Source organism: Bradysia coprophila, unplaced genomic scaffold (genome assembly GCF_014529535.1).
Source record: "Bradysia coprophila strain Holo2 unplaced genomic scaffold, BU_Bcop_v1 contig_70, whole genome shotgun sequence".
Classification (NCBI taxonomy): Eukaryota; Metazoa; Arthropoda; class Insecta; order Diptera; family Sciaridae; genus Bradysia; species Bradysia coprophila.
The window spans coordinates 866,606-881,864 of record NW_023503941.1 but is presented as its reverse complement, the minus strand read 5'-3'; the positions used below and the strand labels follow the sequence as shown (position 1 = coordinate 881,864).

General features: G+C 36.8%; 1 protein-coding gene across 1 annotated transcript; it reads left to right on the top strand.

The window, feature by feature from the left end:
- The first annotated feature begins 6,003 nt into the window (after positions 1-6,003).
- Positions 6,004-8,466, top strand: LOC119083578 (sodium channel protein Nach-like). Its single transcript, XM_037193323.1, has 10 exons — positions 6,004-6,048; positions 6,110-6,406; positions 6,475-6,781; positions 7,054-7,165; positions 7,230-7,301; positions 7,584-7,672; positions 7,729-7,793; positions 7,966-8,075; positions 8,138-8,169; positions 8,257-8,466. Exons 2-10 carry the CDS (start codon positions 6,252-6,254, stop codon positions 8,458-8,460), a joined length of 1,146 nt encoding a protein of 381 aa, XP_037049218.1. The 5' UTR covers positions 6,004-6,048; positions 6,110-6,251; the 3' UTR covers positions 8,461-8,466.
- Positions 8,467-15,259: the final 6,793 nt, after the last annotated feature.

Sequence of the window (15,259 nt, the reverse complement as noted above, 5' to 3'; positions counted from 1 at the left end):
TGTCACAACTGTCAAAACTGAATTGTTTACAACACAGATGGGGCGACAGAAGTTTGTTATGTAATTGGCGCCCTCGATTTAAAACGAAAAAGCTTTGATTTTCCATAGTAACCGAACAATGACCGTCTGGACCTGTTAATAGTTACCATACCACATGGTCCCGCAAGGTAAGCTATAACTAACTGGTCCTCAGGCTTCTTACTCTGATCTTAACAGTCTACAGCTGTGAGTCTCTTTCGTAGTAAACTTCCTTGAAGAGAACTATCAGCCAAAACAATTCATGACGTAAGTGTGGCTAAAATTTGAATTTTAAGTGAACGATTTGATGAAAAAGTGAACCGAAAAATACATTTCAACGCTTCATTGTATGAAAATTTTGAATTTCGACCGCACTTACGGCGTGAATTTTCAAAACTCAGCGGTGGCGAGTTACTGAATTGTTGACTGTGCGATTTCTCGAGCATTACGATTGCATGTGAGAGGTCGGGTTTACTTAATTCAAAATGATCCAAAAATAATCATCCCTGGCATCAATCTATTGTGTTGTTTGTTTCGATGCCGTGGACTTCGGAATCGTTGTTTCTTGATTTTTGGTTTTAATGCGGACATTGCCGCATTGATACAACAAGATATTAAAGATTGGTATATCTGACTTGCTCAACAAGCCAACAAGATATCAATGCATCCGCCAAAAAACCCTAAAGGGTGAAAGTGTGACGTAAGTCCCTGTTTCTCCTTACAAAATAACTGATATCGCTGAGGGTGACGCTTTCTGAGGCGAAAATTTTATCAACAAAAAATTGACCCAAAAAATTTAAGAAACAAAATTTTAGAAAAAATTGCGTCGCAAGTGGCAGATGTTGAAGAAACTCATGTTAGAAAAATTGTTAAAACAGGGAAAAATATGTCCTGAATCATCTGCCACATGTGACGCAATTTTTTCTAAAATTTTCTTTCTTAAATTTTTTGGGTCAATTTTTTGTTGATAAAACTTTCGCCTCAGAAAGTGTCACGCTCAGCGATATCAGTTATTTTGTAAGTAGGGACTTGCGTCACACTTTCACCCTTTAGGGTTTTTTGGCAGATATCAGTTCTTTTGGAAGTTTATGGGTAAGGGTCACTAGTTTTGTAAGCATCTCATGTCGACAACAGCTCAAATCCATCGAAAAACTGATGGAAGTAAGGAAGTGCCAGAGGAATCATCTGTCATCCCAAAATTTAGGAACCAACCTCGGAACACCTCACTTCTATCTAAAACAACCCAAATCCATCGAAAAATCTGATGGAAGTTAGGAAGTGCCAGAGAAATCATCTGTCATTCAAAAATTTAGGAACCAACCTCGGAACACCTCACTTCTATCTAAAATAACTCTAATCCATCGAAAAAACTGATGGAAGTAAGGAAGTGCCAGAGGAATCATCTGTCATCCCAAAATTTAGGAACCAACCTCGGAACACCTCACTTCTATCTAAAACAACCCAAATCCATCGAAAAATCTGATGGAAGTTAGGAAGTGCCAGAGAAATCATCTGTCATTCAAAAATTTAGGAACCAACATCGGAACACCTCACTTCTATCTAAAATAACTCTAATCCATCGAAAAAACTGATGGAAGTAAGGAAGTGCCAGAGGAATCATCTGTCATCCCAAAATTTAGGAACCAACCTCGGAACACCTCACTTCTATCTAAAACAACCCAAATCCATCGAAAAATCTGATGGAAGTTAGGAAGTGCCAGAGAAATCATCTGTCATTCAAAAATTTAGGAACCAACCTCGGAACACCTCACTTCTATCTAAAATAACTCTAATCCATCGAAAAAACTGATGGAAGTAAGGAAGTGCCAGAGGAATCATCTCTCATTTCAAAATTTAGGAACCAACCTTGGAACACATCACCATGACGAAAATAACCCAAACACTTTTTCCAACATTTACCAATCACAATTCATAATTATTAGCTGAAAAAAAACTTCTTCTGACACACACACACACACACACACACACACACACACACACACACACACAAAACACGCTGTTATATGACATTGTATGGAAACTTCCGGGAGTCTTTCAAAAACGCTTGCATTCCCCCATTTTTTTAAATCTTATTTTAATCTAGGGCCCGAGATTGACCTACAACCAAAATTTCAGGAAAATCGTAAGAAACGTTTAGGAGTTACGAAATCGTCCTTTTTCATAGGAACTAACTAACTAACGTAGCCAATTTGAGTTGTCTGAAAATACAAAATTTTGCTTATTTTCATACAAACATCAATATTTCGAAGTTCAATATCTCGGCCAATTTTGAAGCTGCAGTAACGTGTGATAGCTCGTTGAACTCGTATGGATTCCTAGATTCCAGATATCTTAAATTGGGGGCCAAGGGGGAGAAGTCAAAAAGTTGCTGTAAATATGCTCCGCCGTCCTCAAAAAAGTTTTTGTAAAACATTTTTGGTAGTGGACTTGCGTCACGCCCGCTTACTAACGTGCGGGCATGATGATATTGATTCCACACCCTGATTATTTGAACTTTTTATACCCGCACTTAACACTACGATGCCTTACATGTAACCCGTTTCGACTCTGGATCTGAACGACTTTCAGCCGAAAGACGTTTGTAACGAAGACTCGACACATGTAGTATGTACATATGTTTATACACTGTTTGTTTTAACCATAGACCGTCGATATTCATACAGTTAAGGAGGAAATGTGAATCAATTATACGGCAATTAACAGATATCTATCAGGTATCAATTATCACCACCCCGATTGTCATGCAATCGGCTGATAATGTGTGAAAATGAACAGGGAAACCTATATAATGAGGAGTCATTACAATCGATGGATTTATTTTATTAATTGACTTCTTTCGGACGAAAAGTTTTGCACTTTACCCATCACTATCCGGGAATGTCCATCAAATTATACGTTCAAAGTCAAAAGTTTTAATTGTCAAAACTTTAGCATATAAAAGATTGATTCGCTTCTGATTATGAGCAGTTCAATGTTTCTGGTTAACAGGCAAGCGTTTGATCGTAGGCGCGAAGTGCTGGATAAGAAAATATCCAAGTGGCAGATTAAAGAAAAGCGGTTTCTTCAAAGTTTGATTGAAGCAACGGAATTTTGTTGCCTCAACACATCGTTACATGGATTACGAAATATCTATGAGTCGGTGGTGGAATACAATCGCTCTAAATCGAGGTATTTAAACTATTTAGTGTTCCGAGAAGAAAAACTTGTCATACAACTTAGTCTTGGTTTCTACTTTCGAACACTCCATTTATTCAATAAACAATAGAAAAGAGGCGTGGTTTAGCTAAACGGAGGCAAAACGGTGTAAATGGAAACCAAGCATTAAGTATGGTTTTCACTCAACAAAAAATACTCCATTAGAGAGCAAGCTCTGTCAAGTAAACAAGGCAAAAATTGAAAAAAAATCAATTTTGTCTCTCACACGGAGTACTTTTTTGGTAAGGGGAAGTCAAGCCTTATGCTATATCGAGTATTCTCTTTCGATGCACAGTTACACATTTATTGAAGCACTCTTGCAGAAGATTAAGTTAACATATAAATTATTGTCATAGAACTCAGCGATGCCTGAAAGTTTTGTCGATCTCCGTGTGGATAACGTTTCTCACATTGGGAATTATTTTTGCATCAATATTGATAAGTTACTTCTGGAAACGATTTCAAACCACTCCTACAATAACTACGATTGAAACGAACAACTATCCGATTTGGAATGGTAATGCAGATAAGTTATTTGGTTACCGGTAGAATAAAATAGGAAATTCCAACAAGAACGAAGTTTTGCGACCCGAGCGGAGCGAGGTACGCGAATCATTCGAGTTGGAATTTTCTATTTTTCTTCCTGAGATGTACACAACGTTTTCGTAATGTGATTAACCGTTTCTCTCAACGAAACATAAGTGAACGTCCGATTGTTCAAACAGAAACGGAATGTTCAACACAAACGATTTTTCTTTGGCGAAGCTACAGTGTCCCAAAGAAAAATCGTTTGTGTTTCCGTCTGTGTTGGACTAACATCAATTTGTTACACATTTTTTCAAAACAAAAAAAAATACAGTTCCGGGGAGAAAATATCTTAATGCTAGGAGCAGTTCTATGCATGAAGGTATGAACCGGAAGCACTCGATTAGGCGACCATCGGTTGCACTCATCCTTAAATTATAATTTGAACTGCTAAATGGCAGTTTTCATTTGCTCTCGTTGTCAGTCCGTTGATTTTTTTCGGTGGCGGGACATTTCCACACCGTCAATATCGTCAGGACTATCGTCTAAAAAACGATAATATTGTTTTTAGACGATAGTATCGTCCAAAAAAACGATATTATCGTCCAAAAAATTTTCATCCAGGACGATAATATCGTCTTTATTGAAAAATTCTAAAATATTGTCTGGACGATAGTATCGTTTTCTTGTCGATATTATCGTTCAAAAAACGATATTATCGTTTTCTGGACGATATTACCGTTCTAGAAAATCTAATGGATATTTTCGTTTTCTGTACGATAATATCGTCCAAAACGATAATATCGTTCAAAACGATAATATCGTTCAAAACGATAATATCGTTCAAAACGATAATATCGTTCAAAACGATAATATCGTCCTGGGCGATATTATCGTTTTCATAAACGATAATATCGTCCAGGACGATACTATCGTTTAAAAAAACGATAATATCGCCCAGGACGATATTATCGTTTAGTTTTGGGTGGTAATATTGTCCAGGACTCAATTTTACTCAGAGGTGCAGCAAGAACCGAATTCTCTTCCAAAATATCGAAAAACAATTGTCAGAGGAAATCACCTACACATCAGTGTTTAAAAAAGGCGTTTAGTTCGTCCCTAAATAATTCATCTTTTTACGAAATGAATACCAACTTTGATTGTACATAAAAAGCGTTTTAACACGCCGAGCGATCCGGCCCATTGCCCCGGAGCGAAGCGGAGGGCCGCAATGCGAGCCCGGGCGCCGGAACGGTGTCGGAACTTAGGAGTTAATTTTTTTTTCTCGCATCGTCTCATAATTAGTCTGTGTAATTTTTCTATATAAAATTTAAATTTACGGAACCAAATGAACCAATTTTTAATATATATTTGCCGTCTATAAAAAGGTGATTATCTACAAGATTTTGTGTTTCGTCTTCAACAACCATCCAGACCGATAATATCGCCCAGGACGATATTATCGTCTAGAATTTTTATTTTAAATAAATTAAAAACGATATTATCGTCCTGGTCGATATTATCGTCTCAAATTTAAAAAAATTAATTAATTAAAAACGATATTATCGTCCCAAAAATTATCGCCCAGGACGATAATATCGTCCAAAATAACGATAAATTTGTTCAGAAAAAAAAAATAACGATAATATCGTCCAGCGGATATTTTCATCAAGGACGATATTATCGTCAAAAAAACGATATTATCGTCTTTTGAACGATAATATCGTTTTTTAGACGATAGTATCATGAAAAAACGATATTATCGTTTAAAAACGATAATATCGTTCCTGACGATATTGACCGTGTAGTTATGTCGCCTCATCATTTTTTTCTTATTCCGACGACCTTACAGGCAGTGAAATTTCAGCATGAATTTGCTTCAACTGTTTTTCAGCTGATCCACACATACTAAATAGCCTCAATACAAACAATACACACTCTACGGAGTGTGTGTTGTTCGTATTGAGGCTATTTAACACATACAATCAAAACTGTTTACATGGTTGAAGCTGCTAAACGCGTGGTAGTGATGAAACCGTATAAAGACGCCTAAACATTTTCGATTCTTTGTGTGAATCAACTGAAAAACAGCTGATTTATGTTGAAATTTCACGGTCTCCAACTGTAGTTTTGACTTCTTTCAAATTCCAGTCGAATTTCCTGCGATAACAATATGTAACGTCAACAAGGCAAGTACTAGATTCATCTTATATGCACTCTTTCTTAATCTAATGCACATAACAATGAACAGGTCTATAAAGCCGCCACATCGAATATAACGCAAGAACTGTAAACTACATTGTCATTTCCGATTCAAAACTTATTTTTTTGATCAAAATAATATCACCAGCTCAGCGAACGGTGTACCCAACCATGAAATTGATTTCTTTCTCAAAAATTTGTCGAAGCTGGTAGCGCCAGAGTACACAAACGATTTATTCGAAAATACACATAAAATACTCGAAGAATTGGGCTACAGGACGGACACTTTAATGAGGGAAGTTATGCATCCATGCGACAATATGTTGACTCAATGTCTGTGGCTGGGACAGTTTGTTCCGTGCAATACATTATTTCGAACAGCGAAAAGTATCGACGGCTACTGCTGTAGCTTCAACTACGATGCAATCAGAGAAGACCTGGAAATGTGATGTGATGAATCCTTTGTGCCAGGAAGAAGTCCGTAAAGAATTTTTTCTTTGTTTAACCTCTTAGTGACAGCGATAATGTGTCGGAAAAGCTTCAAAATCCAAATTATCGGGTTAGTGGTGCTGGGCCGTACGTCGGAATGGAATTATTGGTGAACATTGAACCAGAACAGTACGTGTCCTATACAAAAACGTACTTTGGCGTATCGGTGCTGATACATTCGCCGCACGAATATCCACAGAATTCGGTGGCCAAAACTCTGGGCCAGATTGGCACTGATGTTATAATAAATGTTGTCCCTTCAGTGATTGTTAGCGAAAATTCTGTACAAAATTTAGCTCTGGCGCAGCGCAATTGCTATTTTAAGGATGAGGTTCACAAATATTGAATGGCAGCACGACACAGTAAAGTTAACCAGGCAGGAGCGCTTGTTTGAGTAGGGACCTGAATAATGTAGTAGTCCTTGATATTTTGCGAATAAAATTTTTCAATTTATGTCGGTGTTCATTTGAGTTCATTTTCATACAGTGCATTAGGTCCCTTATTTGACGTTTCGAAAATGAACCGCTACTGCCTGGTTTATTTTAGTCTGCCGTGATGGCAGTCATATTTGCTATAAATAAGTGAAACGAATTAATGTTGCAGGTGAAACTTCGTACAGCCACCAGGTACAGTTTCAGCACCTGCATTAACGAGTGTGCTGTCGATACTATTTTCAGAATGTGCGGCTGTGTCCCTTTCTACTACGTAGAAGCGCGTAAATGCTAAACATTTGCTCCACTGGAATTGTGAGACAATTAGATGCTTGTTTTGTGTTTCAGAGATGATTGCTAATGCTACCAATATACGGCAGTGCACTTTGCAAGATGTCAATTGTCTCAGAAAAAATCGGCGTAAGTGAATAAGTAGCTGTTTTCATCACACGTACTGTCAAAAAAGAGTTGAAACTCTTACCTGTAGCTGGTAACTTTATCTTTAGGTAATCTGCTACAGCTGCCACAGCTGTAGCGCCTCATACGGAAAATACAGCTGTGGCATATAATGTACATTACTTGGAGATAAAGTTACCTGCTACAGGTAATATTTTCAACTCTTCTTTGACAGGGTGTGCCTAAATGTGCATCGTAAGCGGCAACATGATTAGAAGCTTGCGTACTTTGTGATTCTCTTTTCAGACATATTTTCAAGTCTTCAACCAGATTCGGCTCTGAATGTAACAGTTGGCTTAAACTGTTCCACCTGCAAGCCTAGTTGTTCAGAAGTGGTAATTTAAGGTTTTTGCAAATTATTTAGGTATTCAATTCATCTTGCATTTATTAGCGTTACGACATTCAAACGACCGTCGCACAAAGATTATCCGAAGATCAACTTCGTTCGCTACATTTGTAAGGACCGCTTTAACTCATATCACTTGAACATAGTTCGCAGTCACAGTAGTCTATCCCACTGTTGCATAATGATTTTGTCCGACTACGACATGTGTTCAAGTGTTAAAAATTAGCTCATTGAGATGGCTGGAACGCCGTTTGTTGTACGAATGAATTTCATTTGTTTTAGTGACGATTCTGTGACACTACACGATTTCGTGACTCTAAAAATCCACTTTAAGGATATCACTTGCCTGAAGTATCGGCGAGATGTGTTCCTGACGTGGGACTCAATGTTTGGTAAATTTGTTTAAATTATGGTCTGGTCGTCTCACTTTTCCTTTCAATTTAAATGTTTACAGCTTCCTGTGGCGGAATCTATTCCTTATGTTTGGTTAGTATTTTCATGCTATGTTCCATGTACACATCGTACGTTTTCCCAATAAATCGGCTAAACTTTTCGTTCGTCAAATGGATTTAGGGTGGATCTGTTATCAGTATCATTGAGTTGATTTGGTTCTATACAGTCAAATTGTACCGATTTTCCAATGAGCCGCCCAAAGACAATCAACCAAAAATTTCGTCCACTCGACAGAATGAAACGATGAAATTGTCAATGAAACATGGACATGATCGTGCCATGAAGAAACCAAAGATAAGACAAATTGAAGAAGTTTCGAAATAGTCGAACTGAATCCAGAGAGATGCTAATATGACGACTGATATGTCGAATGATTTTGAATTCGGTCGAGAGAAAATGTTTTGAATTCTCTCTCAAAAAACCAGCTGTCATTCGACATATTCCCTCTATCCGTCGAAACGACGTCATATTAGCATCTCTCTGAACTAAATCGTAGGAAAAACGACACAGAAAACATTTTAGCACCATCTAGGCAAGCAGTTTCACCGGTCAAAAAACTCGGTTTTAAGGACCGTCACCGATCACGGATCCGGATATACTAGAATCAGATAAACAGATGGATATTACTTTAGCAAATTGTTATTTGACCCTATTCCTATTAACAATTAAAATAAAACTTTATCTTCTGCTTTGATTTGAATTTTATTCTACCAACAGTCGCTGCTGCTCGACTTTATGCTAGAGGCTAGTACACAGTTCCTGAAAAATGGTTGAAAACCGACTGAAACTGGCTGAAAAATGTTTGAAAAAGTGTGGATTTACAGTTACCAATTTACAAATTTTATAGTGGACAAATACTGCGCTATCGGTAACTTTGGTGAAATATAATTACCAATAGCGCTATAATTGCATACCATTAGAAGGTAAATTGGTAACTGTAGACAGTAATTCCACACGCTTTTCAACGATTTTTCAGCCAGTGGGCTGCATGCTATTTTTCAGTCATTTTTCAACCATTTTTCAGGAACTGTGTAGTACACAGTGTGTACCAGAGTGTAGAGCCGAGATATAAACGCCGGCGGCGTCTAGCCGTCCAAAAAAAGTGTGGCGGCGGCGGCTAAGTACGGCTTAGCCGTTAAAAAAGTTCAGTCGGCGACTGGGCCTAGCCGCCGACCAAAAAGGTCGGCTGGCGGCGGCTGGATGACAAATTTTTGTAATTTTCTCGAATTTCTGCGATTTTTTACGAATTTTCACGCTTTTCACGAATTTTCGCTCTGTTCACAAGTTTTCGCGCTTTTAACGAATTTTTGCGCTTTTCATGAAATTTCAAATCTTTTACGAATCGAATTTTCGCAATTTTTACGAATATTTACGATTTTCATAAAATTTGGGATTTTCACAAACAAAAGACCATGTCCATCGACAATATTTTCTACAAATTCTTGGAAATTTTCTTAAATTTCTCAATTTTTCTTGGAATGTTGTTTTGAAGAAAAAATAAAAAACTTACGAAAATCAAAGTAGAAAATATCTTAAAGATAGACATCGCAAGGGACATTAAAAGTAGGAGTACATTCTCAAGTGACGGTACTGTTCCAAAAAATGAATTTAATGTTGTTGGTTTGTGTCGTCTTTTTGTCTTTTTTGGATAAAATATGCACCAGCCGCCGAGTTAGCCGACCTAAACCTCTGACCTAAGCTTGCGGCGGCTAGCTGCAATTAGCCGACCAAAATCAACGGCGGCGGCGGCGGTTCGTTTTGGGCCTGGTGTGTACTCATCTTTAAGATGCGATGTTTCGTTTTGATCTACTAAGGTTGTGTACTAAAATGAACAAAAATGAATATTCGTGACAAATTTTTCATTTAAACACAAAAATCGAATGTGTTCAATTTTTGATCGTAAACGGTCGCAAAACGGAATGAAAACGGAGTTTGAGCTTAAAGCATGAATCGCACGATCTCCATTTACTCACCGTTTACGCTATAACAATGGGAAGAGAACCGTTTTCATTGTCATTTTGAAAACGGCGAGTAAACGGAGAGTTTATGCTGAAAACAAACGAGGCATTCAAAACGTGTTTTGGTCCTTGTTTTCATGACGAAATTGTCGCAACTGTCAAATAAATTTAGAAATTTCTCTATCGAAAATTGCGATTGCTGCATTTGTCAATGAAAACTAGGACCAAAACACGTTTTCAATGTCTCGTTTGTTTTCAGCATTACTGTTCTCCAATTAGTACCGATTATGTGTGTGAGAAGGAAAACTGTCGGAATTTAAGAAAAACAACCAACGATATGAATTTCTTGCTAACCATTTTGATGTGATTGTAAGCTAGTTTGTACATTCATTGATTTTAAAGTATAGTTTCCACTTAAAAAGAGCACTCCGTTTAGCCTCCGTCTACATGACAGTTGTAAAATAGAACAAAATAACTGTCACGCAAACGGAGTGGAAATTGAATTTATTTCAATTTTTTACTCCGTTTACGTGACAGTTCCTTTGTTCTATTTTACAACTGTCATGTAAACGGAGGCTAAACGGAGTGCTCTTTTTAAGTGGAAACTATACTTAATGGAATACAAATGTTGTGCTCTTGGTAATTATATTTCACCAAAGTTACCAATAGCGCAGTATACTTGTATTCCATTAAAATAGAAATTGACCGTAGTTTCACACATCTTTCAAACATTTTCCAGCCAGTGGACCGTACGCTGTTTTTCAGTCATTTTCCAACCATTTTTCAAGAACTGTGCACTCGCCTTAAACACTAGGGTGTAGCGGTTTTTACAAAATGTGTTAGTTCTTTTAAGGCTCAGCCGGAAATCCACTCAGCTGGTCCATCTGATCATTTTATGGAAGAAAGAAAAATTTCAAACATTAATTTTGTGCTGCCGCCTGATCGATTTTTGAAAATTTCGTCGTTTTCGGTACACGTCACATATATCGATTTTTGACGGTGGGCTCAGTGTACATAAAAAGTTGAGCCAACATGGTAATCTAATCTCCAGGCTTCACAGATTATTTTATAAAAAAGATCGAGTCTAAAAAATATTTTTTGAGTTCGTGACTGTCAAAGTTCCCCGATGGTGATTTTAAGACTTTAATCTCGCCACAAAATTTGATGAAAATGTGCAAAAATGTAAATTAAACTTTAAATATGCTAAATGGACCGCTGTGAGTCAAATACAACATCTGATTTGATTTGGGATATCTAAATTTGATATTTATCTGACAAAAAGTTGTGTTTTTGGTACATGGAATATTGGTGGCGACAGTCGAATTACCTTAAATCAAAAATTTTTTAGCTTATTATGTATTCCCAGGTTCTGACAATGCGAAACCTTCAATTTTAAACGCTCTCTAAGCTAATTTACAACATTAAATACATTAAAATTTGAAAATGTAACCAGACGTAGCTACTGGCTCTAGAACTTGTCGTCAGTACGTAAATAAGCACAAGTTTAAAACTAAAATTGAGATATCTTTGCTGTTTTAAGTGGTTTTTCACATTTTTTTGGACCAAAACGTACTAAAATGTGTTTGGAATCGATTAATATTAACAGATTGTGTGAAAATATTTTTTTCTATTTTATCATTTTGTTAATGTTAATCGATTCCAAACACATTTTAAAACATTTTGGTCCAAAAAAATGTGAAAAACCACTTAAAACAGCAAAGATATCTCAATTGTAGTTTTCATTTCCATACAAAATCGCAAAATAAAAAAACAGACAGATCGTAACAAAGGAGAAAAAAGCTCTCTCTCTCTCTCTCTGTGACATATAAATTTATACGACTAATGGCGTGGATTCCGTAATTTTGTATTCGAAGTGTAAAAAAAACGGATGAACCGTATTTCAAAACGGAGGCTATGACGTTATGACGATGAAATGAGAAGACAACTTTTTTTTTTGACAAACTAACAGCTTTTTAATGAGCTCCATGTGAGTTACACAGTCTTACAGTATTAACCTAACAAAAATTATTCTAATCCCAAACGAAATGAAACAATGAAATAAAAATCATTTTAACTGAACTTAGAATTTATCCTTACAACCAGTACAGCCTCATTCTTGATTTTAGTTGAAATTATCAGCAAAATGTGCGCATACGATTCGTTTAACTGAGCGAACAAAACTCAAATTTTCTTTTAACTGTCGAAAAACAACATCATATTCTCTATCGCAATCGCACGTTCACACTTCGCATCCCTCTTAATGTTCAATGTCCATTCGATCGAAGACAAAAAATAAAATGGCAAAAAAAAAAGAAACTTTCCAAATTACACATTCTCAATTCGAATTCGTAAATTTATTGATTTTGGCGTTGACTATAAATATTTTTGTTTGCACATAATTTGCCCCCTTAGTTAATTACGTCGAGAATTGTTGTTGGTACTGACCATTTGCTTAAGGCTAAAGGATGACAGTGCAATACCTAGTGCAGCCAGGACAGCGGCAGAACGATTGAAAACACGATCAACGGAGCGGCCAGACAAGTCTGTTACCTAAAATGAAAAAATAAAATGAGTCACACAACGGTAATATTCAGATTAAAGATAAAAGTAACACTCGCACTCAATCGATAAATTTTCGGGTGAATGATGAATAAAATGTAGAACGAGAAAAATGTCAGTGTCAACGAATGTAAAGTAAACAGATGACAGTATGGTTCACAATTACGGACCCTACTTTCGCGTGAGATCAACATAATATCCTCTTCTTTATAATATAAAGAGACACCAGCGCAGTGGTATATTAGCGTAACAAACTAAATTTATAAAAAGAAAATCTGACTCCTCTCAGGGAGACGACCAGATTCTTTGTTTTGAAGCCAAAATGTCCAACAAAAGCGTTTTATTTAGGAGTTAAAGTCTAGAATTCCCAAATGGTTCGTGGACCGGTTCCCGAATATACCTTTCCCTAATCCGTAAATAAAGCGACAAATTTGAACCTGAAATGATGCTAAAAAAAGACGCCAAACTAGGGTCTCATACGGGACAATGAATAAAGCGTATGTAGCTAACAAGAAAAACAATCCAGCATGAAAGGCCCGTATTCAACTTCAAAGTGATACCCAAAACTAAACGAATGAGCATTTTCATCGTTATCCATTGAGCCATAAAATGATGTACTCTACCTACGTCTCTACGAATAAGTGTCATTATGATAGTCAATGTGCAAAGTTCCACAACTAACTTTGAAACTAAAGTGCCCATTCCATTTAAAAAAAGTACGCCGTGAGAGAGCCGTTAGAGCGCCGTGAGAGAGCAAACTGTCAAATAAACAAAGAAAAATTGAAAAAATTCAATTTTGTCTCTCACACGGAGTACTTTTTTTGGTAAGAGGAAACTAAGCATAACCCTCAGACTGCTGTATTCCTGAAAAATTACAAACCGACTTTGGCTCCCTTCAAGACCAACTCATGAAAACCTGAGAGAAGCGAATTTGTGAGAGAAAATATATGAAATTCTCTCACAAATTCGCCTCTCTAAGGTTTTTATGTGTTGTACGGTAACAGTCTCCAAATCCATTGAACCGATTTTTATAGCCGGTTCCATGGAGGTATACCGGGTCTAAAAATGTAAACCCGTAGTAGCTGAACATTTTATCATTTCGACGATTTGATTATTCTTTAATCTCGAACCGAAGGTCATAAAACCTACTGCACACACCGATTAATAAACAGTCAAACCATGTGCTCAATGAAATTTCCATTTTAATTGGGTTTTATCTTATCGCCGCTTTGGCACAGTTTTCTTTTACAATTTTTGTTTTGCTGAAATCACATACCAGGAGAAAACAAAGAGACAGTTCAAAGTACTTATTGTCACGAAATTGCAATCTCTGAATAATTTTGCATTTTATTTGCCGAATAAATCAACCATAAAATTACCGATAAAGAACATTATGTTGGGCATGTTATCGCTTTGTACTTGAATCGTAGAATTAAAATGCATTAGGCATCCAGTAAACAAACACAGAAGGTAATGCTAATCTTCGAAAGCACACCACTTGGATTTCTCGCACTGGTTGAATTACTTCTCCAATATACGAGCTATCATATTCACCACATTAACAATTTCCAAAGCACACAATGCCTTCTATCAACCGGTCGGTGTCCCGCTAAATGTTCTCATCTGCTGAAGGTTAGCATTACCTTCAGTGTTGATCACAAACGAACCGATTTGCATCCCACGCGCTACAAAATCACAACAGCGGTTTCTATCTCGAGATTTTTTTTTCTTTTCAAAATTACTTTAAACCAGCTACGGAACATGTTGTTGTTTTCCACTACTGCTAATAATTGTGATCACAATATAAATAAAACGTTCAATGTTCAGTCGAGTTTTTCTATTTATAAATTTTGGTCGAAAACTTGGACAAAAAATGCGCGTCGTTTCATTATTTTCTAAATATTTCTAAATATACTACAACAAATTGAGCAGCTACTTTCAACGCACGATATGATCGGTAAATAAAATTTTTGAAAAGAATAGAGAATACTTCCTAATGACTGCCGTGTTCGCGGTCATCTGGCGGTGTTTTCTGAATTATTGCCGATAACGAATTCGTATAATAACACAATCTGCGACGCATTTTATTGTCACAATTATTTGAACTCAATGTTGTTTCGTTAACATCTTCATAGCTCAGTACAAAGTCGACAATTCACTAATTTAGCAAACACGCAACACCCAACAAAGAAAATTCCCCGCTTAGAGGTGATTTGGGTATTTGGGATGAAAAGGTGAACAATGTCGATTGAGTCACTAATATTCGCCGTAACTTTGCATTTCCATCAAGGAATTACATAAATTGTGGATCGTGGAACGCTTGAGTGAAGATCGACTAAAATGCATGGCATGAAGAGGCCAGGAATGGCCATACTCTAGTGGAAAACGAAGTGGTAAAAGTATGAAATACGTAGTCTCACGGTATAGAATGTAATTGTCTTTTGAGACGTGAGTCTACGTTTTTCGAATTTCGAGACCTTTTTTTAGCCCATTTACAGGAAGATCGGTCAATGCCCAATGCTCCTTTCCAACTTATCCTTTCGAACCAATTGGTGCCGCTCTTTAGAGCGACTTTGTGTTACGGTAGTCCACATTCTTGATGTATC